We start from the raw sequence: 27143 nt of genomic DNA, 5'->3' as shown, positions 1-27143 counted from the left end.
TCGGTAATTATATTGCCTACCCATAGACTATTCCATGGCCTGGAGTACTTTTTCTTGGTATATAACCCTCAAAAGTGAATATCCTTTATGAGTCTAGCAGTACCAAAACAAGACAATTTGAACAGAATGCGTATGAGGTAGTGATGAGCGAACATGCTCGGATAACGTCTTATCCAAGGATCTGGGAGTGATTGTATATTATTTTCTTGTCTGCCAGCTGCATGATTTTTGGCTGTTAGACAGCAGCAACACATGTGGGAATTGCCTAACAAACAGGCAATGTAACATGTGTTAAGGCTGTCTAACAGTGGCAAATCAGGCAGCCACAGGGACTTAACATAATAAACGAGCATTTCCTGATGCTCGGATAACACCTGAGCATGCTTGGATAAGACGTTATCCAAGCACGTTCGCTCATCATTAGTATGAGGCCCCATTTTATGTTTAATACAGAGTGTATCTGAGTATCTAATTTTTGTCAGTTGCTTTCTTCATAAACAAAACTGAAATTCCCTATTTTTTAATAAAAACAAACAATTTTGGTTTACTTAAATTATGTATTTTTTAAAATTTTGCTTTGTAAACAAGTCATGATACAGGAAAAAAATGTTCATTTTTTTTCCTGTAAAATGCAATTTCAAGTCAGTTTGGAATGTTTTATTGTCATGTCTGAAAATGCAGTAAAAGTGGGACACCATTGTTCTCAGTAGTGATCTGGGAGTCAGAGAAGATTCCAGGGGTCTTCCCCATGGTGTTCTCATTCCAGTCAGCAGTTTTCCCATCCATTTGAACATTTTCACTGTCCCACAGACCTCTTTCTAGGGTCTGCCAGAAAAATCTTGACTTTCTCATTGATGTATACTTGTTACTCAAAACAAGCATTCAAGTATTAGGAAATGCTCTGTTCGAGCAAAGAGAACCTGAGCATTTTAGTGCTTGCTCATCTCTAGTGACATGTCATCTGTAGCATTGATAAAGGACACTTGAATTTTGGAAACGCGTAGCCACTTATGATGTGTGCATGATTATTTGCAATCATTTTATTTTTAATTTTTGATAAAATCTGGAGGACCTGGACCCGTAGAAGCGAGTAATCGCGAAACGACCGTTGTCCGGCACCTCCCTCCCCTAGCATTCCTCTAACGTCCTGCATGTCCACACATCTATTGATGGAATTTATGTGAAAAAAAGACGCACAGTTTTTCAGCTATATCGGTGAGTGCTGCATATTTCTTCTTTTTTCACTTCCAATTGAAGGAATTCATTTTTGCTATTCTTCTTCATCTGGCACAGATAGCTATGGCTTATCTACAAAAAGTAACCCAGACATATGTGGTTCTTTGACTCCATGTGCAATGTAACAGGCTCTTCTTTAATTGTGTAATTCTTGTATCCAGTCTATTGACCAAGTTTAGAACAAAATGCAGGTATATTATAATAGGAGCACTGTTTGTACAAACTGATATTTACTTTAATAGTATTGTATACCTGTGTAGGTTATTGGGTCAAAACAGCATCGATGGCAATAGCTTTGGATCATTGATTGAGAGAGGATATTTTTAAGTTTTGCATTATTTTCAGATTATAGCCATAATAAGAAACTCACACAATTGGCTGTAAATGATTATAAATAAATGATACAAAGTCACCACTTTAGTACAAATGAACAGCAGAAACAAAAGTAGTCTGTAAAAACTGCAAGAGGGCTTAAAAAAAAAATCCAAATGCTAAGAATTCTGTATTAAAAATTGCATAAAGCTGACAGGCAAGAGAACATCTAAAACATACCACAAAGTACAGATGATATCTGACGGGCTGCCAGCCTGTATAATAAAGTGGTAATAAAGCTCTCCAGATATATCCGATATGCTAAAGATAGCACAGGCAATATAGATACATATAAAATACAATCCAAAGTTATATAATCCACTAATACTGAACAGGGAGATGTGTAGTAGTAATGGTGACACTCATACAGAATAACATTTACTTACTTCAGTAATATACATGTAAATGATCACGTACCATACGTCTGTTGTACAGTTTGTGTCATGTCCGGTAAAGGGTTGAGCTGGGAGGGGGTGTCAATCAGCAAAGAAATCCCACACATATCATTACTATATTAGGGGGATGCTTTTACTTTGTGGGGATTCTCAGAAAGGGTGGTTGGCATCCTGTTAAACATTATTCGTACCTTGTTGTACCCTCTAATTGTTTCTAGACCTGGTCTGTCAGCTTTATACAATTCTCAATAAAGAATTATGTGTCCACATAATAAGAAAATAAGTAGGGATGAGCTGACCTGTGGAAGTCTGGGTTCAACCGTACTTTAGTCCAATGTTCGGTTGTGGTACCATAAATTGTCCCCTGACCATAACACCCATATATGTCAATGGGGACCTGAACTTTGATGCTGTAAAATGGTCGTAGTAAGGGCCAGGGGGCTGAAAAAGGAAGCAAAATGGGGGTAAGAGAAGGACAATTGCCCTGTAAACAAATATTGATAGAAAAATTACTTAAAATAACTTAGAATAAAAAAAATACACTGAATTTTTAGGATTATAAGATGCACTTTTTCCCCCCAAATTTTTGAGGAAAATGGGGGTACATCTTATAATGTGGATATCCCTCATAGAATCATAGAGTTGGAAGGGACCTCCTGGGCCATCTGGTCCAACCCCCTGCTCAAAGCAGGATTGCTCAAAGCAGGATTCGCTAAATCATCCCAGACAGATGTCTGTCCAGCCTCGGTTTGAAGACTTCTATTGAAGGAGAACTCACCACCTCTCATGGCAGCCTGTTCCACTCATTGATCACCCTGTCAATAGGTTTTTTTCTAATATCTAATCTGTCTCCTCCCATTCAGTTTCATCCCATTGCTTCTAGTCTTTCCTTGTGCAAATGAGAATAAAGATGATCCTTCTACAATTTGACCGCTCTTGAGATATTTGTAGACAGCTATTAAGTCTCCTCTCAGTCTTCGCTTCTGCAAGCTAAACATTCCCAAATCCTGCAACCTTTCTTCATAAGACAGGGTTTGCAGACCGGTCACCATTCTGGTCGCTCTTTTCTGAACTTGCTCCAGTTTGTTGATGTCTTTTTTACCAGCCACAGGGGATCAGGGTCTCAGGGTCGCTGCTGGAGCAGCAAAGAGTGGAACATTGCTGCAGGATGCAGGCTGGGATGAGGGGGTGTTCGGCAGAGCCCCCGCAGCACCGGACACCCGCAGCAGCGCGCCACAGATCTGAACATCCTAGCCTGAGCATCCTAGCCTGCAGCAACACTCCACTCTTGCCTCCTCCAGCCGCAATCCTGGGACCCCGCTTCACCGCAGCCACCACCCCCGGTAAGCAATAAGACGCATGAATTATAAGAAGCACCACCATTTTATTAAAAAAAAAGTTTTTTTTTCTTATTTTTTCTTCTCAAAATTTGGGGTGCGTCTTACAATCCGCAGCATCTTATAATCTGCAAAATGCGGTATAATGTGGAACAAGGAGGCAGAGGTCTGAGTGGAGCAGTGCCTTGCAAATGTTTTTTACTGCACTTGTTAATAAATAAATAATAAAACGATTTGGGGTCCACCTTATTTTTAATAACTACTGAATGCAAAGCAGACAGCTGGGGGCTGATATTACTAGCCTGGGAAGGGTCATGGATATTTTCCCCTGCCCAGCCTAATAAGACTAGCCCTCAGCTGCCCCAGGAATGGTGCATCCGTAATATGCGCTAGTTCTGGCACTTAGCCTCAGCTCTTCCCCGTTACCCCGAAGCAGTAGCAATTGAGTAATGGGATTGTGGGGTTGATGTGAGCAGCTGACGCTGATATTAAGCTTTTGGGTTGGTAATGGGGAGAGGTCTGTTAGATACCCCCATTACTAACCCAGCAGTCAAAAGAAATAAATACACACAAAAATAATCTTTATTTGACAAAATAATCATCTGCACTTGGTACATACTGCAAATCCTCTTACGGTTTTTGCTATTAGACATATCATGCCACAAGGTGCTAAAGCTTTAAAAAATATCATTCAATCAATGTGATGTGTTCCTATATAGACTTTTGCAAATGGACACATTAGTCACTTTGCTTCCTCATAATCTCTACACACAGGTTTGATAAAATGAAGGCTTGTAAAGGTACTATCACACTTAGCGATGTACCAGCGATATGACGCGGTCAGGATCGCTGGTGCATCGCTAAGTGGTCGCTAGTGAGCTGCCACACAGGCAGACCTCACCAGCGACATCGCAGGGGTCGGGGGTCGCTACTTACGTGTCAGACCAGGCGATGAAGACGTCCTCCCGCCCGCGTCCACGTGTCGCTCGTCTCCACAGCAGGAAGCTGACGATGGGAAACGGTCCAGGACGTTCTCGCGCGATCAGCGATAACCAGCGGGGGAGCGGTCGGAGGTAAGTATCAGACATAGCGATGTCGCTAGCAATATCGCTATAACGTCACAAAATGCAGTGATGTTATAGCGATATTGCTAGCGATATCGCTTAGTGTGACAGGCCCTTAAGGCTCATGTACGGCTTTGTTTCCTGGTTTGTCTAGGAGAAAGGATATGTGTATATAAAGTCCATTAGTAAGAGTGCATTGCTCAGGATGCTGAATATATCCCTGAGGTATTATATGAGAAGAAAAAAAGGGGATTGACTTCTTAACATGTCCTCATTGTCCCAAAACCCAGCAATGTTCTCTCATGGCTACGGTCCATTTTTGTGATGGGAGCTGATGAATGACATTCTGTACAGCACAGACGATAGTAGGTTGTGTAGGTTAATTGGCAGACTTGCGGACAAGTTTTAAAGGCCAAGAAAAATCTTATGGAAAATTGGAAAATTCTTATGAAAACACATCAAAGAAATAATTTAGTTGCTTTATAAAGTTTTCTATTTATAGAAATATTAACTATCTCTAATCTCCCATTAAAATATTGTATGTAAACTCCCTATATGTCCTCTGTGCTTTGGTATGTGTGTGTGTATGCATGTATGTGTATGTGTGTGTGTACATATATATATATATATATATATATATATATATATATAATCAGCCCTGACAAATAAAGGTGATCTGTCAGCAGGTTTTTACCATTTAATCTGAGAGCAGCATACTATAGAGCAAAGGAGCCTGATTCCAGGGATGTGTCGCTTATTAGGCTGTCTGTTGTAGTTTCATTACAACCAGTGTTTTATCAGTAAGAGTTTAACATGCCTGTCACTTGCACAGCAGTCCATCTAATCTGTGTAACCCCGCTTCCACCACTGATTAACCCCTTAATCCCATATGACGTACTATCCCATCCATGTGCCCTGGGACTTAATTCCCAGGGACGGGATAGTACGTCATAGCGATCAGCGGCGCCCACGTGGTGAGCGCCGCTGATCGCGGCCGGGTGTCAGCTGATTATTACAGTTGACTCCCGGCACAATGTCACAGACCGCCCCCCGACAAGTTAACCCCTTGCACAAACACGATCGCGGTGTACCGGGGGTTAAAGGGAAGCATCGGCAGGGAGGGGGCTCCCTCCGTGCTTCCCTGAGCCCCCCACAGCAGCGCAATGTGCAGCGCTGCTGCTGGGGGCTCCTTCCCTGCAGGCCCCCGAATCCAAGATGGCGATGGGGACCTTCGGGGGCCTGCAGGTAGCCGACTTCCTCAGTGCCTACAAAGCGCAGGCACGAGAAAACCTGCTGCACTGCCTGTGACAGATCGCTGATTTGTCACAGGACAGTGATGTCCCACCTGGGACAATGTAATAAAGTTAAAAAAAAAAAGTGTTAAAATAATTTTAAAAAAAATCGCCAAATAAATTAGAAAAATAAAAAAATTCCCAGAATAAATTCATTTTTTGGAAATAAAAAAAACAAAACAATAAAAGTGCACATATTTGGTATCGCCGCGTCCGTAACAACCTGCCCTATAAAACTGTCCCATTAGCTAACCCCTTTAGCAAACCCCTTAAAAAATAAAAATAAAAAACGAAGCAAAAACTAATGATTTATTATCATACCGCCGAACAAAATGTGCAATAACGCGCGATCAGAAAAACGCATATAAATATCCATGGTACCGATGAAAATGTCATCTTGTCCCTCAAAAAACGAGCCGCCATACAGCATCATCAGCGAAAAAATAAAAAGTTATAGCTCGCAGAATAAAGCGATGCAAAAATAATTATTTTTTATATAAAATGGTTTTCATTGCATAAAACCGACAAAACATAAAAAAGGACCTAAATGAGGTATCGCTGTAACCGTACTGACCTGAAGATTAAAGCCGCTTTATCAATTTTATCGCACGTGGAACGGTGTAAACGCAACCCCCAAAAGAAATTCATGAAACGCTGGCTTTTGTTCATTCTGCGTCCCAAAAATCTTAATAAAAAGCGATCAAAAAATGTCACGTGCCCGAAAATGGTACCAATAAAAACGACAACTCGTCCCGCAAAAAATAAGACCTCACATGACTCGGTGGGTCAAAATACGGAAAAATTATAGCTCTCAATATGTGGTGATGGAAAAACTATTTTTACAATAAAAAGCATCTTTTAGCGTGTGACAAGTGCCAAACATAAAAACCCGCTATAAATAGTAAATCAAACCCCCCCCGTTATCACCCCCTTAGTTAGGGAAAAAAAATAAAATTAAAAGAAAATGTATTTATTTCCATTTTCCCATTAGGGTTAGGGCAAGGGCTAGGGTTAGGGTTAGGGCTAGGGTTAGGGCTAAGGTTAGGGCTGAGATTAGGGTTAGGGGGGTGTTGGGGTTAGGGTTGGAGCTAGAAATGGGGGTTTCCACTGTTTGGGCACATCAGGTGCTCTCCAAATGCAACATGGCGTCTGATCTCAATTCCAGCCAATTCTGAGGTGAAAAAGTCAAATGATGGTCCTTCCCTTCCAAGCTCTGCCATGCACCCAAACAGTGTTTTACCCCCACATATGGAGTATCAGCCTACTCAGGACAAATTGCAAAACAACTTTTTGGGTCCAATTTCTCCTGTTACCCTTAGGAAAATAAAAAATTGGGGGCAAAAATATCATTTTTGTGGAAGAAAATGATTTTTTTATTTTCTCTCCCGGGCGTTATAAACTTCTGTGAAACACTTGGGGGTTCAAAGTGCTCACCACACATCTAGATAAGTTCCGTGGGGGGGTCTAGTTTCCAAAATGGGGTCACTTGTGGGGAGTTTCAATAGTTTAGGTACATCAGGGACTCTCCTAAAGCAACATGACACCCGCAGACCATTCCATCAAAGTCTGCATTCCAAAACGTCACTACTTCCCTTCCGAGCCCCGACGTGTGTCCATACAGTAGTTTTCTCCCACATATGGGGTGTCAGCGTACTCAGGAAAAATTGGACAACAACTTTTGGGGTTCAATTTCTCCTGTTACCCTTGGGAAAATAAAAAAATTGGGGACTAATTGATCATGTTTGTGGAAAAAATACAATTTTTTTATTTTCACGCCCGGTCGTTATAAACTTCTGTGAAGCACTGGGGGGTCAAAGTGCTCACCACACAACTAGATAAGTTCCTTAGGGGGTCTAGTTTCCAAAATGGGGTCATTTGTGGGGGTTTCCACTGTTTTGGTACATCAGGGGCTCTACAAACGCGACATGGTGTCCGATCTCAATTCCAGCCAAAAACGTCAAATGGCGCTGCTTCCCTTCTGAGCTCTGCCATGCGCCCAAATAGTGGTTTACCCCCACATGTGGGGTATCAGCATACTCAGGACAAATTGCGCAATAGCTTTAAGGGTCCTGCTACCCTTGGGAAAATAAAAATTGGGGGTGAAAAGATCATTTTTGTGGAAAAAATATGATTTTTTAATTATACCGCTGTACGTTATAAACTTCTGTGAAGCCCTTGTGGGTTCAAAGTTCTCACCACATATCTAGATAAGTTCCTTGGGGGTCTAGTTTCCAAAATGGGGTCACTTGTGGGGGGTTTCCACTGTTTAGGTACATCAGGGGCTCTCCAAACGTGACATGGTGTCCGATCTGAATTCCAGCCAATTTTCCATTGAAAAAGTCAAACGGCGCTCCTTCCCTTCCGAGCTCTGTCATGCGCCGAAACAGTATCCGCGTACTCAGGACAAATTGCACAATAAATTTTGCAGTCCAATTTCTCCTATTACCCTTGGTAAAATAAAAAAAATTGAACCTGAAGTATTTTTTTGTGAAAAAAAGTTACATGTTCATTTTTTTTTTTAAATATTCAAAAAATTCCTATGACGCACCTAAAGAGTTAATAAACTTCTTGAATGTGGTTGTGAGTACCTGAAGGGGTGCAGTTTTTAGAATGGTGTCACTTTTGGGTATTTTCTATCATATAGACCCCTCAAAGTGGCTTCAAATGTGATGTGGTCCTTAAAAATAAAATGGTGTTGCAAAAATGAGAAATCGCTGTTCAATTTTTAACCCTTATAACTTCCTAACAAAAAAAAATTTTGGTTCCAAAATTGTGCTTATGTAAAGTAAACATGTGGGAAATGTTACTTATCAAGTTTTTTGTGTGCCGTATCTCTGTGATTTAAGGGCATAAAAATTCAAAGTTGGAAAATTAAGAAATGTTCAAAATTTTTGCCAAATTTCCGTTTTTTTCACAAATAAACGCAAGTTATATGAATTAAATTTTACCACTATCATGAAGTACAATATGTCATGAGAAAACAATGTCAGAATCACCGGGATCCATGAAAGCGTTTCAGAGTTATTACCTCATAAAAGGACAGTGGTCAGAATTGTAAAAATTGGCCTGGTCATGAACGTTCAAACCACCCTTGGGGCTTAAGGGGTTAACAGCTTGATGACTATGTACACGAGCAGCTGCCAATCAGGGGAGTGGGTGGGGTTATACACCACTTATCTTCTACAGATAAAACAGGGAGTCTATCAAAACTATACCAAGCAGTAGAGTTGAGCGAAACGGGTCGAAAAATTTCAAAAGTCGCCGACTTTTAGCAAAGTCGGGTTTCATGAAACCCGACTTTTAGCAAAGTCGGGTTTCATGAAACGAAACCCGACCCTAGGATGAGGTCGGTCACGAGGTCGGCGACTTACGCGCCAAAGTCGCGTTTCAAAAGTTTGTTTTGCGCTCTTTTTCAGCCAATCAGGATCCACGGACACTGTGGGCAACGTGATGACATAGACAGGGGTCACCACCATCTTTCAGAAGGGCATGCAAGTGATTGGCTTGCTTTGGTGGGCGTTACAGGGGTTATAAAAGGGCGTGCACGCTGACCGCCATCTTACTTCTGCTGATCTTAGCATAGGGAGAGGTTGGTGATTCTGTAGGGAGAGCGTTAGGCAGGGAAGAAGAAAAAAAAACTGCTTCTGCTGCTAGCGATTTTGCCTGTACAACACACCAGTCACTGTGTGTGCAGTGCAAGGGGAGGCTATATTGTGGTGGATCAGCGGTGTTGGTTGTTAGGCTGCCTTCTAAGGCTTCCTGACAGCTGCATTGCTGTTTACCCACTGCTCTGCAAACTGCTTTTTTTAAAAGCAATCCCAATTTTTTTTTTTTTGTCCTGCTGAGGTACTGAGCGTGCATTTTTTCACACCATACAGCGTCAGTGGGCCTCACACAATCCAAAAGTGTCCAGTGTCCACTACTGTCTGCAGAAATTCAAAATCTCCCTTATCCTGTAGTCACTTTTTTCACACCTGTGCCATTGAGCCTGTGACATAGCGCTCTGATATTCAGTGGGCCTCACACAATCCAAAAGTGTCCAGTGTCCACTAGTGTCTGCAGAAATTCAAAATCTCCCTTATCCTGTAGTCACTTTTTTCACACCTGTGCCATCGAGCCTGTGACATAGCGCTCTGATATTCAGTGGGCTTCACACAATCCAAAAGTGTCCAGTGTCCACTAGTGTGTGCAGAAATTCAAAATCTCCCTTATCCTGTAGTCACTTTTTTCACACCTGTGCCATCGAGCCTGTGACATAGCGCTCTGATATTCAGTGGGCCTCACACAATCCAAAAGTGTCCAGTGTCCACAAGTGTCTGCAGAAATTCAAAATCTCCCCTGTCCTATAGACACCTTGTACCTTGTTTTACATTACTATATAGTTTGTTGGATTTTGTCTACATTTCTACCAAGAATGAGGAAGGCTGGTGGAAGAGGCCGTGGAATTGGGCGGGGGTTGGCAGCTGGTAATGATGGTGTTGGTGGTGGATCTGATGGTAGTGGCAAAAGCAAAATAGGACCGAATGCAGGAGGTGTTGAGCCTGCGTCATCGTCTGGCTCCACAAGGCCTCGAAGGCTTAGTTTTCTAGGAGTTGGCAAACCGCTTTTAAAGCCAGAGCTTCAGGAAGAAGTTTTGTCTTACATTGCTGACTCAGCCTCCAGCTCTATCGCCTCCTCTTCTGAAGTTGTAAAAAATAAAAGCACTGAGTCATCATTGGAGGCTCATGTTCATGAACCACACCTTTCCTTGTGTCCTTCACCCCAACCAAGATTGAAGGATGACGCAGGCCATACTACTGATTACTCCATGGAGCTGTTTTCACATACCATGCCTGGATTATCAAGTGAAATGGTGAATTACCCAGGCCAAGATGAATCTGACATGGAGTGCAGTGATGCACAGTCACTGATAGATGATTCTGCTGGTACATTCACTCAGAGCACTACATTGTCCTCACAGTGTACAGAGCCAGATTCTGACCCTGATGAGACTCAGGTGCCCCTTCCCGCACACTATACCACCATACACGGTGACACAAAGGAAGGTGCACAAGACATTCAAGAGGAGGTGATGGATGACCCAGTTGTTGACCCAGATTGGCATCCATTGGGGGAAGAGGGTGCTGCTTCCAATAGCTCAGATGAGGAGGAGCATCCACAGCAGACATCGACATCGCAACAGCTGTTATCTGGCAGGCCCGGAGCACTCCAAAGACAGGTTCCAAAAATCAAAAGAGTTGCTGGACAGCTTGTCCAGACGGTCAAAAGATCACAGCGTGCTAGGCCGCAAAATGTCTGCCAAAGTAGGGAGAGTGCAGTGTGGCACTTTTTTGAACAAAATCCTCATGATCAGGCCAACGTTATCTGTAAGAAGTGCGCAAAGACCTTTAGCCGAGGGAAAAATCTGAAAAATTTGAATACCAGTTGCATGCTTAGACATTTAACCAGCATGCACTTGCAAGCGTGGACACAACACCAAACCTCAAGTACCACATGTGCAACTGATCACAAAGAAGGTAGTCAACAACGCTACATTGTTTCCCCCACTGTAAGCCCACCAGTTATCACAGCAGCAAATGTTGAGGTGTCGTTGCAAGGCCACAGCAGTCAGGGAATCCCACTGTTATATCAACGAAATACTGAATCTAGGCCATCAGAAAGAACACCAACTCCATCACCATCATCAACCCTCTCTCAGTCCACCCTGTCCACCGCTACTTCCACCATATGCAGCTCTCAAGTCCAGCTCACCCTCCCAGACACTATGAGTAGGTCAAGAAAGTACTCAGTCTCTCATCCGCGTACACTGGGTTTGAACGCCCACATTGCCAAACTAATCTCGTTTGAGATGATACCCTATCGGTTGGAGAAAAGCGCAGCTTTCCGCGAACTCATGGCCTATGCAGAACCACGCTATGACCTACCCAGTCGCCACTTCTTCTCTCGCAAAGCCATCCCAGCCCTCCACCATCATGTAAAAGACCGCAGGGTCCACAGGGGACAGCGGTGGTGGGACAGTGCTGCCTAGCCCACGGTATAGGAAACAGTTGGCTGTAGGCGTTCGACCCTCCTCCTCCTCCTCCTCCAGAAGCGAAAGCTCGTCCACAGAGCGCAGTCGTACGAGCACTCCATCTGCAGCTGCCACTGTTGCACACGAGGTGTCCCCCTATCGAGCAGCTAGTGGAAAGCGTCAGCAGGCTGTGTTGCAGATGATGTGTTTGGGCGACAGACACACCGCCGAGGTGCTGGCCGAGTACTTGAAGCGACAAACTGAGTCATGGCTGGGCAGTGTACATCTTGAGGCAGGCAAGGTAGTTAGTGATAACGGCCGTAATTTTGTGGCAGCCATAGCCCTTTCAAAACTCAGCCACATACCTTGCTTGGCTCACACCTTGAACCTGGTGGTGCAGTGCTTCCTCAAAAATTATCCGGAGTTAACAGCCCTGCTCCAGAAGGTGCGAAGACTGTGCGCGCACATCCGCCGGTCGCCTGTACACTCCGTTCGTATGCAGAAGCTGCAGAGATTGCTCCACCTTCCCAACCACCGCCTCATTATCGACATTGCAACAAGGTGGAACTCCACCCTGCACATGGTGGAGCGGCTGTGCGAGCAGAGGCAGGCCATAATGCATTTGTGGGAGGATACATGGCCAGGCACTTTGAGAGCAGACATGGAGTTGACAGGTGTGCAGTGGTCGAAGCTGAAAGACCTCTGTAAAGTCCTTCAGTGTTTTGAGGAATGCACATGGCTGGTAAGCGCAGACGACGCCATCCTAAGCATGAGCATCCCACTTATGCGTCTGCTCATGCAAACTTTGACGCACTTTAACCCCTTCACTACCAAGGGTGGTTTGCACGTTAACTCCCGGGCCAATTTTTACAATTCTGACCACTGTACCTTTATGAGGTCATAACTCTGGAACGCTTTCATGGATCCCGGTGATTCTGACATTGTTTTCTCGTGACATATTGTACTTCATGTTAGTGGTAAAATTGCATTCAAATAACTTGCGTTTATTTGTGAAAAAAACGGAAATTTGGCGAAAATTTTGAAAATTTCGCAATTTTCCAACTTTGAATTTTTATGCCCTTAAATCACAGTGATACGGCACACAAAAAACTTAATACATAACATTTCCCACATGTTTACTTTACATCAGCACAATTTTGGAACCAAAATTTTTTTTCCTTAGGAAGTTATAAGGGTTAAAAATTGACCAGCGATTTCTCATTTTTGCAACACCATTTTATTTTTAGGGACCACTTCACATTTGAAGCCACTTTGAGGGGTCTATATGATAGAAAATACCCAAAAGTGACACCATTCTAAAAACTGCACCCCTTAAGGTGCTTAAAACCACATTCAAGAAGTTTATTAACCCTTTAGGTGCGTCACAGGAATTTTTTGAATATTAAAAAAAAAAATGAACATTTAACTTTTTTTCACAAAAAAAATACTTCAGGTTCAATTTTCTTTATTTTACCAAGGGTAACAGGAGAAATTGGACTGCAAAAGTTATTGTGCAATTTGTCCTGAGTACGCTGATACCTGATATGTGGGGGGGAACCACTGTTTCGGCGCATGGCAGACCTCAGAAGGGAAGGAGCGCCGTTTGACTTTTTCAATGCAAAATTGGCTGGAATTCAGGTCGGACACCATGTCGCGTTTGGAGAGCCCCTGATGTACCTAAACAGTGGAAACCCCCCAAATGACCCCAATTTGGAAACTAGACCCCCCAAGGAACTTATCTAGATATGTGGTGAGAACTTTGAACCCACAAGGGCTTCACAGAAGTTTATAACGTACAGCGGTATAATTAAAAAATCATATTTTTTCCACAAAAATGATCTTTTCACCCCCAATTTTTATTTTTCCAAGGGTAACAGGACCCTAAAAGTTATTGTGCAATTTGTCCTGAGTACGCTGATACCCCATATGTGGGTGTAAATGACTATTTGGGCGCATAGCAGAGCTCGAAAGGGAAGCAGCGCCATTTGACGTTTTTGGCTAGAATTGAGATCGGACACCATGTCGCGATTGGAAAACCCCTGATGTACCAAAACAGTGGAAACCCCCCACAAATGACACCATTTTGGAATCTAGACCCCCCAAGGAACTTATCTAGATGTGTGGTGAGAACTTTGAACCCCCCAGTGCTACACTGAAGTTTATAACGTCCGGGCGTGAAAATAAAAAAATCTTATTTTTTCCACAACATGATCTTTTAGTCCCCATTTTTTTATTTTCCCAAGGGTAACAGGAGAAATTGGACCCCAAAAGTTGTTGTCCAATTTGTCCTGAGTACGCTGATACCTCATATGTGGGAGAAAACTACTGTATGGGCACACGTCGGGGCTCGGAAGGGAAGTAGTGACGTTTTGGAATGCAGACTTTGATGGATTGGTCTCCGGGTGTCATGTGCGTTTGGAGAGCCCCTGATGTACCTAAACAGTGGAACCCCCCCACAAGTGACCCCATTTTGGAAACTAGACCCCCTAATGAACTTATCTAGATGTGTGGTGAGCACTTTGAACCCCCCAGTGCTTCACAGAAGTTTATAACGACCGGGCGTGAAAATAAAAATATCGTATTTTTTCAACAAACATCATATTTTAGTCCCCATTTTTTTATTTTCCCAAGGGTAACAGGAGAAATTGGACCACAAAAGTTGTTGTCCAATTTGTCCTGAGTACGCTGATACCTCATATGTGGGAGAAAACTACTGTATGGGCACACGTCGGGGCTCGGAAGGGAAGTAGTGACGTTTTGGAATGCAGACTTTGATGGATTGGTATGCGGGTGTCATGTGCGTTTGGAGAGCCTCTGATGTACCTAAACTATTGAAACTCCCCACAAGTGACCCCATTTTGGAAACTAGACCCCCCACGGAGCTTATCTAGATGTGTGGAGAGCACTTTGAACCCCCAAGTGCTTCACAGAAGTTTATAACGCCTGGGCGTGAAAATAAAAAAAAACATTTTTTTCCGCAAAATTATATTTTTGCCCCCAATTTTTTATTTTCCTAAGGGTAACAGGAGAAATTGGACCCCAAAAGTTGTTTTGTAATTTGTCCTGAGTAGGCTGATACCCTACATGTGGGGGTAAAACACTGTTTGGGCACATGGCAGAGCTTGGAAGGGAAGGAGCACCATTTGACTTTTTCAACGCAGAATTGGCTGGAATTGAGATCAGACGCCATGTTGCCTTTGGAGAGCACCTGATGTGCCCAAACAGTGGAAACCCCCAATTATAACTCCAACCCTAACCTCAACACACCCCTAACCCTAATCTGAGCCCTAACCCTAACCCTAACCCTAGCCCTAACCCTAACCCTACCCTAACCCTAACCCTAGCGGGAAAATGGAAATAAATACATTTTCTTTTAGTTTTATTATTTTTCCCTAACTAAGGGGGTGATAACGGGGGGTTTGATTTACGATTTATGGCGGTTTTTATGTTTGGCGGCTGTCGCACGCTAAAAGACGCTTTTTATTGTAAAAATAGTTTTTGCATCACCACATATTGTGAGCTATAATTTTTCCGTATTTTGACCCACCGAGTCATGTGAGGTCTTATTTTTTGTGGGACGAGTTGACGTTTTTATTGGTACCATTTTCGGGCACGTGACATTTTTTGATCGCTTTTTATTCCGATTTTTGGGACGCAGAATGAACAAAAACCAGCGTTTCATGAATTTCTTTTGGGGGGTGCGTTTACACCGTTCCGCGTGCGGTAAAATTGATAACGCGTTTTTATTCTTCGGGTCAGTACGGTTACAGAGATACCTCATTTACGTCGTTTTTTATGTTTTGTCGGTTTTTTGCAATGAAAACAATTTTATATAAAAAATAATAATTTTTGTATCGCTTTATTCTGCGAGCTATAACTTTTTTATTTTTTTGCGGATGATGCTATATGGCGGCTCGTTTTTTGCGGGACAAGATGACGTTTTCAGCGGTACCATGGATATTTATATGCGTCTTTTTGATCGCGCGTTATTGCACTTTTTGTACGGTGGTATGATAATAAATCATTCTTTGCTTCGTTTTTTATTTTTAAGGGGTTCGCTAAAGGGGTTAACTAATGGGACAGTTTTATAGGGCAGGTCATTACGGACGCGGCGATACCAAATATGTGTACTTTTATTGTTTTTGGTTTTTTTTATTTTGAAAAAATGGATTTATTGGGGAATATTTTTTTTTTTTTTACTAATTTATTTAGCGATTTTTTTTTTTTTTTTTTAATTATTTTTAACACTTTTTTTTTTTTTACTTTATTACCTTGTCCCAGGTGGGACATCACTGTCCTGTGACAGATCGCTGATCTGTCACATCACAGATCACTGTGACAGATCAGCAATCTGTCACAGGCACTGCTGCAGACTTCCTCATGCCTGCGCTTTGCAGGCACTGAGGAAGCCAGCTTCCTGCAGGCCCCCGAAGGCCCCCGTCGCCATCTTGGATCCGGGGGCCTGTAGGGAAAGAGCCCCCCGCAGCAGCGCTGCACATTGCGCTGCCGAGGGGGGCTCAGGGAAGCACGGAGGGAGCCCCCTCCCTGCCGATGCTTCCCTTTAACCCCGGTACACCGCGATCGCGTTTGATCGTGGTGTGCAAGGGGTTAACGTGTCGGGGGCGGTCCGTGACCGCCCCTGACACATTGTGCTGGGTGTCAGCTATGATAATTAGCTGACACTCGGCCGCGATCAGCGGCGCTCACCACGTGGGCGCCGCTGATCGCGATGACGTAATATTCCGTCCATGGTAATTAGGTCCATGGTCACATGGACGGAATATTACATCAATTGTAGGTAAGGGGTTAAGGTGCAGGCGTCTGCAGCCAATGTTGATGAGGAGGAAGAGGAGGAGGGAATCCTTGATGACATTCAGCCATTGTCTGCTCAGGGACCTCTCCTGGACGAGGTGGAGGAAGAAGAGGAGGAGGAGGAGGATGATGATGGGGATGATTACTTAGAGGAGGAGGATGCATCTCGTGGGGCAAGTGAAAATGTTGGCGTGGCAAGGTCTGGTACAGGGTTTGTGCGTGATTGGAGGGATGTGGATTTGCCAGAAAGTGCTCCTCCACCCAGCACTCGCAGTGCATCATTGACACCGGGAACATTGGCCCACATGTCAGATTATGCCTTGCAGATCCTAAAAAGGGACCCCCGCATTGCCAAAATGATGAACGATGACGACTACTGGTTGGCCAGTATCCTGGATCCACGCTATAAAGGCAAATTACAAAACATCATGCCACAGGAGAACCTTGACCTAATATTGGCTAATAAACAAGCAACTCTGGTAAATCGGTTGCTTGAGGCATTCCCAGCACACAGCAGCGGTGATGGTTCTCACACGAGCCGTACGGGCCGGGGGCAGCTTGGCAGAGGTGTTCATGGTGCACACAGCAGAAGTGGCGTTGGAGACAGGGGTTTCATGACAATGTTGTGGACTGATGTTTCACGGATCGCTCACACAACTGGTAATACTGTATCGATGGAAAGTGACAGGAGACAGCAGTTGTCAACTATGGTTACAAACTACTTTTCCTCCCATATCGATGTTCTCCCACACAGGTCATTCCCCTTAGACTATTGGGCCGCTAAACTGGACACCTGGCCTGAATTGGCACAATATGCCTTACAGGAGCTCGCTTGCCCAGCTGCAAGTGTGCTATCGGAAAGAGTCTTCAGTGCAGCTGGATCAATCCTGACAGAAAAAAGGACCCGTCTGTCGACCCAAAATGTGGATGATCTAACCTTCATTAAAATTAACCATGCATGGGTTTCCAAGGATTTTGTCCCACCTTCCCCTGATGACACATAGGGTGACAGAAAAATGGCTTGCTTTGGTCCACCTCTTCCTGGGACTTGACCTATTTCGCCTTTTGCATCAGCTGAATGTCCAACATCAACATATGCCACTTTCTAAAACTCCCTAACTGTGCTGCCTCCCCCCCCCACATGGAAGGGGTCACCACCTAGCACACGACACCGTGCGAGTGCCGTTGCCCTGGACAGGTGGGTAGGCCGACTCTTGGGCGCGGGCACTGGCACAGGGTCCCTCATAGTGCAATCAAGTGTTTCTGACGGTGGTGGTGCACACCCGCCGTCAGACACACTACCATACTATGAGGGGCCCAGTGCCAGTACCGACGCCCACGAGTGGGCCCCCCTTGCTTGGGCAGGGCCCCAGCATTTGCAATCTTTACCTCTCCCTGCTCCTCCGCTGTGTAGTCTGGGCTGTCAAATCCATACTGTGCCTGACACCGTCTGAGCCTGCCTCCTGATGTATAGACATATATTTTGAATGTGTACGCTATCCATACATGTTATCCGGGGATACGGTACCCTTTCTCACCTTTGTGCAATCACGTGTAATCCATACTGGGCGTGAGAACGGCTGGTGGTGAGCTGTTAAGCAAGCTACAGCACCTGTGGTTTGCACACGTAAGTTTTTCATTTTTTCAGGAATGACGGTTAGGCCTAATTCCGGAACTGCGGTTGACCTGCACTTACTGGGAAATCATCGTTCGCGGGTAATAATTGTAATCAGTGATTCCCATCACTAACGTTGTACAGCGAGTTATCTGCACCTGTAAGTGACAAACGCTGGCCTTTTCAGTGTAGCACACATGCAGCCACGGACATGTAAGGGCATGACACACCAGTTATTGGCCAATCTCATGTGCCAGAGCCTCACGTGTCCCTCTAGTAAGCCGGACTCGGACCGCGGGGCATGACGGAGTCTCGTTCGTTAATGGAATTAAGCTTGCAATGTGTGCATCTGTTCTGTAGCTGGCATGGTTGAGGTTTCCCAGGTGGATTCGAATTTAACCGTAGGCTCCACTCCTGGTGGTGCCCTTCTGGACATTCCTTTAAGGTTCAGCTTTGCAACCATACTGCCCACGTAAAACAAACACTTTGCCTTCATGAACGCTGTTTGGAGGGTCATCATGACTCGTGGGAATAACGCCGCCCAATCAGTTAACCTGCTAGAGAGATCGTTCGTTGCTCCCAAGCATGACATCACACTCCCTAGGAGGAAGGTAATGCCACTGTGGCGACCTTACTCCTGGGGGCGACACAAGTGCACTGATGCCCAGCCACTGCTCGATGAATCTGCTGGTACATTGACCCAGACCACTACATTCCCCTCGCACGCTACACGGCCTGAATCTGACCCTGATGAAACTCAGGTTACCCTTCCCATATACAGTTCCATCTTACACGGTGACAAAGAGGAAGCTGCAGATGAAAGTGCAGGTTCGGTCCACCCGCCATCAGACACACCACCGTACTATCAGGGGCCCTGTGCCAGTGCCGTCGCCAACGAGTGGGCCCCCCCTGCTTGCTCAGGATCACAGCACTTGCAAGGTTGAAATACTGTGCAGTGAGATGGAAGATGGGGACGACGAGGAGTCCAGACTAGTACAGGGATTCCCTAGCGAGGAGACTTATTTGATTGTTTTCAATGTTGGGACAGCAATTTTTGGGGAGCACTATACTCTGGAGAATGATAGATGGGGCCCACTATACACTGGAACATTCCAAAGGTGGACATCAGACACTGGAGCAGCATTTACAGGGCCCATTATACACTAGAGCATTAGAAATGGGGCCCATTATGTTTGGAGCATTATTTGGGCCCATAAGACAGTGGAGCTTCATCCATGGGGACCAACATATACTGTAGCATTACGTGGAGCTCATCATATACTGTTTCAAACATTATATGGGACCAATGATTCTGTATGGAGAAATAGATGGGCCTCGTCATAAGATGTAAAAAGTGAAGTATTTTTCATTGTACTATACCGCTATTTCTCTGCCGTATCGGAGCATGATGAGTTGTGGTATGTGTTAAAGGGGCGCTCTTTCGCCCAGGGCACATGAAAACCTGGAGCCAGCCCTACCCCCCCACAACTTTAGCCAAATAACCCCCATTTTTCAGTGCGTAACTTGTATTATGAAGTTAATTAAGGTTGACAAGCTTAAGTAAGAAGAATTGATGCTTTTGGCATTCAAATGAGCACTGTAGGTGTGTTTCCTGTCATCCTCTCACTGCCGACTTTTATTCCCCATTGACGTACATTGGGTTTCGTGTTTCGGGACGACCCCGACTTTTCCCTATAATCGACCGATCTTGCTCGACCCGACTTTTGGAAAAGTCGGGTTTCACAAAACGAAACTCGACCCTAAAAAACCAAAAGTCGCTCAACTCTACCAAGCAGCATTCCAGAAAATGATACATCCCTGTAATCAGGCTCTCATTTCATGCATTATGCTCCTCTTAGATTACATAGCAAAAACCTGCTGATATATTACCTTGAAACCACTGAGAATATATCATAACAATGGCACCTGTAAAGCAATAAGATTTATTAGGACACAAGGAAACATTGGCAAGTATAAGGATCTGGATGACAGAAGAGGGCCAAACTGTCATGGCTAGAAAACTGGTTCAGATTCAAAAACATCTAATGGTCTACACCCGATGTGCAGTTGTTAGTATCTACTAAAAGTGGGTTGTACAACAGCAAAAAATAAACTGGATACAAGATCCTGGGTACTCGAGATTCATGGATCTGTACTGGAGATGAATGCTAAGACTGGTTTCACACATCCCTGAAAAGTGGAAATGCTCTGATCAGAAGACCTGGCCTGCCTGCCTAAAAAGCAAAAAGCAATTGGCTCTGGTCAGAAACCCAGTAGTTGGATGTAACCAGTTCAGTCAATCTGGCCCAATCTCACAGAAAATTAACTGTACAGACTACTTAAAGTACAGGCACTCAGAGGCAATTTGACATGGCCAACAATTAAATACACCTTCCCACTTACTAATTTCTCTCTATCTCCACCCCTCCTCTGTGATTGATGGCTCGGGCTTGATAAAGCAAAGATAGATGAAAAACAAGCATGTTAGAAAGGTATATTTAAATTATTGGCCCCGCCATGATGCACAGAGAGCCTGTACTTGTTATCTCAGAATAACTATTTAAACCAGAGTCTCTTTAAATAGAGTCTGTTCACTGACTGACTGTCCAAACCATGTACAGGTGCTTGGTGCATCCTTGATGTGGCCAAACAATTCGATGCAATTTTCCACTTACTTGTTTTCCCTCTATCTTCACCCCCTTGATTTTAATTGACAGTTCTAGTTTTGTAAAGCCACAGAAGGATGGAGAAAAATGGAAAACGAGACAGTAGGAAGATGTATTGAACTGTTTGGCTTGCCAAGGGTGTTCCAAGTATCTGTACTTGGTTTGAACAGTCATTCTGTGATGACAGATCCCTTCTAATACTAGCTATGATGGAAATGTGTCAGAACACACTAGGCATCAAAGCTTGCTACTTATGGAGCTGTATAGCTGCAATCCGGTCAGAAGGCCCATGGTTACACCTGTCCACTACTAAAAAATGCTAGAAAATTATTAATTATTGGGCTAAAAATCTTGAGTGTATGGGAGTCATACATGTAGTACGGTGAAATATTTAGTAAGGCTATAGATAAGTTTCATATAAAGACAAGTCAGTCTACTCCTGTGTAACATATTGACCAGATGATCTTGAAGAAGGGAAGCTAAGGTATTTTTGTGTTTTTGGTTTTTTTTTGTCACCTATGTGAATTAATCCTAACCGAACTGTTCATTTTACGTGTGCCATACTATATACATCCTTATCACATACATTTAAGTAAGTCTGCAATGTAATGCTTGCTGAGGGATACAACAAACAAAGATTATCTGAAGAAATAACATTCTTGATTACATGAGTCTTAGGGTACCGTTACACGTAGCGACGCACCAACGATTCCGACAACGATACGATCTGGCTAAGATCGTTTGTGCATCGCTGGTAAGCAGTCATACAGGCCGATCTTCATAACGACGCATCAGCGATGTCACTAACGACCACGGCGATCATTGGTACCGTGTCACACATTGTCCATAATAGCGATTCAGACTTTGAATAGGCGTCCTTCAGCGCTATCTATATGAGTTCAGAGCCGCCAACGAGGTCGCTCGTCGTTGATAAGGGGCGTCAAACACAGCGATGCATGATGATCAGCGTGACGCCAGCGATCAAAAAATGATCCTGTACGTTCGCGCACGATCAGCAACATCGCAGCAGGGAGCCGGTCGTTTCCGCGTGTCACACTTAGCGAGATCGCTAGCGATGTCGCTGTTGCGGCACAAAATCGTTGTCGCTTCAGCGATATCGCTAGCGATCTCGCCGTGTGTAACCGGGGCTTTATTTAATGACCTGCCTGGAGCTCGCAGAATAATCTTCAGAAAATCTAATTGTTTGATTATTGCTTCTGACATCTCACAAACATTACAATGATCACTATCGTTATTTGCCTGTAGCACTACCACACAGGACAAGGAGTGGGTGGAAAAAAAAACCCTAAAATATAAAAATGTAATTTCTGTTATCAGATTTACTCCTTAACATGACACTAGATACAGTAAATTGAGTCCTTAATTGAGTTAAAGTATTTATTGCAAGCAAGGAAAAGGACAGCATTGCCAGGCCTCAGTGATTATCTTTTTACAGTATGTTGATTTTTATTTAATTTATTTATTTTTTTTAATTTTTGTAAGACAAAAATTTTTGGAAAAATTTGATGGAGCCATCAGACTCAATTTTTCAAAAGATCGGCTCATTTCTACAAAGAATGTGTTCATATTTCTGATTTCCTGCATTACTGTGTCACAACTTCAGTGATGGGTTCTTCTCTGATGATCCAAAAGGTGAATGTAAATGTATACTTTTATTTAAGGACAATCCAACATTTTGACAGTTCCTGGAAACTGCTCCTGTGTTCAGTCATGTGTGCTCTCTTAACTTTAAAGTAAACATACTGAATTTAATCTTAAGTTTACAGGTAATTTGATGTATTGACTTGGGCTATGAAACAAGTATAGAAAAAGACCAGCACATCCAAGCTAGTGTGAGCAGGTGCCTGGGCTTTTTTGCCCAGGAGAGGTGACATATCAGGCAGGGACCCAACTTTCAAAGGACGCCTTGACATGACAGTTGGGCTCACATATATTGGCCAATCTATGCCCTAAGTACCTTCTTGTTTTACTGTATTCTCCATAGCAATTTTTTTCCATTGAATATTTCGTATATACATTATGTAGCTTTTTTTTTTTTTTTTTTTCGTCCTTTTTTCCCATTTTTTATGGCAGTAATGCATTTTCAATGTTCTAGTGTAATCATTCTTGGTAAATCATGGTGCTACCTTTATCGTTTTTTGACTTGGGGTCATGCTGCACTTCCTTGCACTGTCATAGAAAACTTACAAGAAATCACTAAATTAGCAGAATGACCCCTTAATTCTAAGGATTTATGAGATTCCTAGCGGAATGCCATTACTTCCAAGAAGAAATACAAGGCATTGGGTCATGATTATGTTAATGAGACTCCATGCACGCTACCGTATTATGTGATTCTGTACAAACTCTTTACAGCCATATAAGTGTTTGGGGCTTGTTGTATCGCTGCTGACCTCTGATTTCAACTACAGTCCAGCAACAAATTTCTTGTTTTTCTTTTAAATGTGAAAAAATGTATATTCCCTTATATAACGTGTTATAGATTTGTTCTTCCGAAAGGCAGTGCTCTGTAATACAGTATGTCACTGTTCATACATCAAGAGCCTGGCGCTCCATAATATTGAGCCACCAACACCATATGTGAATACTGCCGAACAGAAAATAAAAAGATGGAAAGAAGAGAAAAAGGAGAGATAGCTTGGATATATTTTGAGTATACGTCAAAATAAGAGTATATAGCACCCATCAATTCAAGCAGAAGACGTGGCAGCGTTTTGGTAGCAAGAAATTAAATTCCAGAAACGAAACACATTTATTTGCACATGGAAGTTTTCTTTTTTAGGTGATACACTAGTAATTCAATTCTGCCCTATTTTATTGTGCATTTGATTAGCACTATCATGTAGGAATAGTTTTTTTTCGAACAGTGGTTGACTTAAGATATTATTTACTGTGCACATACTACAACGCAATACCACAATAAAACTTTTCTGTTTGTTTTCGAAGGTGCCAGACGTGCCAACATGGGCCCAAATGCTAGACCCGCTCAGCCTGCAAGTCAGAGCTCCAGTGTACAGTCTGCTCAGCAAGGTATATACTCTCCAGATGTCTTCCCTGATATCATACAAAAATGTATCTGTCAATGAATGAGCTTCATCAGGTATTGCAGCACATCAGTATTCAAATGCATAAGGCTGAAGACCATATTTAGTGGGCATGGACAATGCTTCCAACTGGAATATCCCTTTAGCTATGGTCCATATTGAAGAGATAAAGGGTATGAGTACTTATAGCATGCGAGGAAAAGCAGTCTAAAATTGGAACGCACAACCGGGGGGCCCATGTATCCTGTGATGTCATTCTGTGTGGACCCCAACCATAAAGACCCCAAAATGCTTGTCTGCTTGAGAGAAGTAAAGACGTGTGAATATATTCAAGTGAGGTGGAACTTTATTCGAATGTTGCAAAAAAAATTGCCAAGATTTTTTGTAATTTTGTTTCCACGCAGATTCAGCCGAACAGCGGCTGCCATGGAGTTAATAAAGGAATGTGTGCACTGTAGGAGCTTACCATTTCAATCGATCAGAAACCTAATCTGCTGTATTTGATGCGTTTTAGATGTGGATTTAGGATCAAAATCTATTTCTAAATTCTTTATAAAAAAAAAAACTACTTCTACTATTAGAGATGGTGAACGTGCGGTAAGAAGACTTTTATCAGACATTTATGGCATGTACTTTAAATGTATCATAAATGTCACAGAAAGTAAAAAATTTAAATTTGGATTTGGCCCTTGGGATTGGTTCAGTATGACAATTTGACTCTTGGACCAAAACATTTGTGTGACCCTCCTCTAAAAGAACATTTGCAAAGGGTTTGTTTGATTTCTTTACTATATTTCCCCGATGTGTATCCTTGTTTGCTAATTGCAATGTAAATATCATCAGTTCAAATCTTAAAGGGGATCAGTCAGCAGATTGTTGCTATTTAATTTGAAAGAAGCATAATACAGGGCCAGATATCCTGATTCCAGGGATGTGTCACTTATTAGGCTGTGTGGTGTAGTTTCAATACAATAAGTGTTTTATCAACAGGAGATTATCACTTGCTGACTAGGTCTTGTGTAGGCCAGTCCAGCTAATCATTGTAACCCTGCCCCCACTACTGATTGGCAGCTTGCTGACAATGTACAGAGTACATAGGAAGCTGCCAATCAGTGGTGTACAGTGTACACAGGAAGCTGCCAATCAGTGGTGTACAGTGTACACAGAGAGCTGTCAATCAGTGGTGTACAGTGTACACAGGAAGCAGCAAATCAGTGGTGTACAGTGTACACAGGAAGCTGCCAATCAATGGTGTACAGTGTACACAGGAAGCTGCCAATCAGTGGTGTACACAGAGGCGTATCTAGGCTTCCTGGCACCCGGGGCAAGAATTTGGTTCGGCGCCCCCCCCCCCCCCACACCAAGTACATATGCCCTGCGGTTTTTCATCTCCTCAATGGAGGAGATGGCAAACCGCAGGAGAATCCGCAGAAAGAATTGACATGTCAATTCTTTCTGCGGATTGAAAACCGCAGATAATCCGCGCGGAAAATTCCGCACCGTCTGCATTGCGGTTTTTGATTCCCATGGGGAATCATGGTACTGTACACCGCAGTAGAAACTGCTGCGGGTCCGCAGCGGCCAAAACCACTGCGGAACCGCAGCAAAATCCGCAGCGTGTGCACACAGCCTTAGGATTCTCCCTTGCTGATGTACAGTCATATCAGCACAAGTATGTGATTTATGTACTTCTGGCCACATTCCGACTAGATGTGCCCGGCCTCGCTCCGTTCATTTTCATTGAGTGAGGCCACACATGTCTAGTCAGCATGTGACCGCATGTATGTAAATTACCAGCATGAGAGAATCCTGACAGCGTTCAGTGAGCACTGTGAGAATTCAGAAGTCTGCAGTCACATAGAATAACTGCAGACTCAGCACAAACCTGGACAACCCCTTTAATGTTCCTAACAAATAAAAACATGAGAATAAGTCAGTAGCACAAATAACATTTACATCCAGGTACCTTATAGATGACGTCGTCTCTGCAGGCGTTCTCCTTTTCTTCTTCTTATCCAGACCCCATGATGAGTTTTCTCATCCACAGCGGCCTCTGCAGACTTTCATCTTCTCCGGTCTTCTGCAGCAAATCTCCACACGATGCCCTTAAAGATAGAAGTGTCATTATAATGCCCCTAAATACAAATATCTGCAATATATTGTCACCTCACACTATTTCCCTCCCTCCTCTAACATCCCTGTGTTCACCATACTGTCTCATCATATATTTACCCCCTCACTCTCTATACCGTCTGCTCACACATACCCCTGACTCCCCATACTGTGTCCACATACATTAACCCGTTTGCTCCCCATACTGTCTTCACCCAACCCCCATACTGTTTCCTCATACATGCCCTCATACATACATACTCTTCATTTTGTGTCCTCAAATCTCCCCACACACATTAAATAACCCCCATCCACACTCCAAATCCCTCAGACACATTAAAAAACCCCATCCCCACTCATTAACCCCCATCCCCACTCTTTACCCCCACACAGTAACCCCCATCCCCACTCTTTACCCCCCACACATTGACCCCATCCCCACTCTTTACCCCCATACAGTAACCCCCCCACACAGTAACCCCCATCCCCACTCTTTAACCCCCACACATTAACCCCCATCCCCACTCTTTACCCCCCACACAGTAACCCCCATCCCCACTCTTTAACCCCCACACAGTAACCCCCATCCCCACTCTTTACCCCCCACACAGTAACCCCCATCCCCACTCATTAACCCCCCACACATTAACCCCCATCCCCACTCATTAACCCCCACACATTAACCCCATCCCCACTCATTAACCCCCCACACATTAATCCCCACATTAACCTCATCTCCACTCATTAACCCCCCCACGCATAATTAACCCCAACCCCACTCATTAATCCCACTACACATTAAACCCATCCCCACTCATTAACCCCCATTGCCACACATTAACACCCCCCATCTTCGGTGGTTTCTTCAGCTCCACATTGGAGCACACTTACCACCAGCGCTGAGCGTTCACTCTGGGCGCCGGGGAGTGACGTCAGCAGCGTGATTACATGACATGTCACGCTGCTGACTTATCTCTGGCCCGGCGGTCAGAGCTGCAATTGTACTGGCGTCTATACAGACGCCAGTACAATTGTTCCCTGGGAGCCGGCACATGCACCTTCTCTGCGCCAGCTGTCAGCTTGACAGCTGGCACAGAGAACCGCCGACTCTCAGGCCAGGGGGGCGGCAGAACGCAGCTGCCAGGGAGGACACTGCGGGCCGCTGCA

At 43.8% G+C, this 27143-nt stretch overlaps 1 protein-coding gene across 6 annotated transcripts in view; it reads left to right on the top strand.

The window, feature by feature from the left end:
• The window catches only part of RPH3A (rabphilin 3A), a 480291-nt gene that overhangs the window by 364701 nt on the left and 88447 nt on the right, over window positions 1-27143 (top strand). For all 6 annotated transcript variants that reach the window (XM_073562255.1, XM_073562313.1, XM_073562371.1 and 3 more), the window contains one exon: window positions 23767-23850. In XM_073562255.1, coding sequence (XP_073418356.1) covers window positions 23767-23850 — 84 coding nt within the window. The remainder of the gene's footprint in view (window positions 1-23766; window positions 23851-27143) is intronic.

This window comes from Dendrobates tinctorius, unplaced genomic scaffold (genome assembly GCF_039654945.1).
Source record: "Dendrobates tinctorius isolate UK_male_01 unplaced genomic scaffold, ASM3965494v1 ptg000003l, whole genome shotgun sequence".
Classification (NCBI taxonomy): Eukaryota; Metazoa; Chordata; class Amphibia; order Anura; family Dendrobatidae; genus Dendrobates; species Dendrobates tinctorius.
The sequence above is the reverse complement of the archived record's forward strand: the minus strand, read 5'-3'. Positions and strand labels throughout refer to the sequence as shown.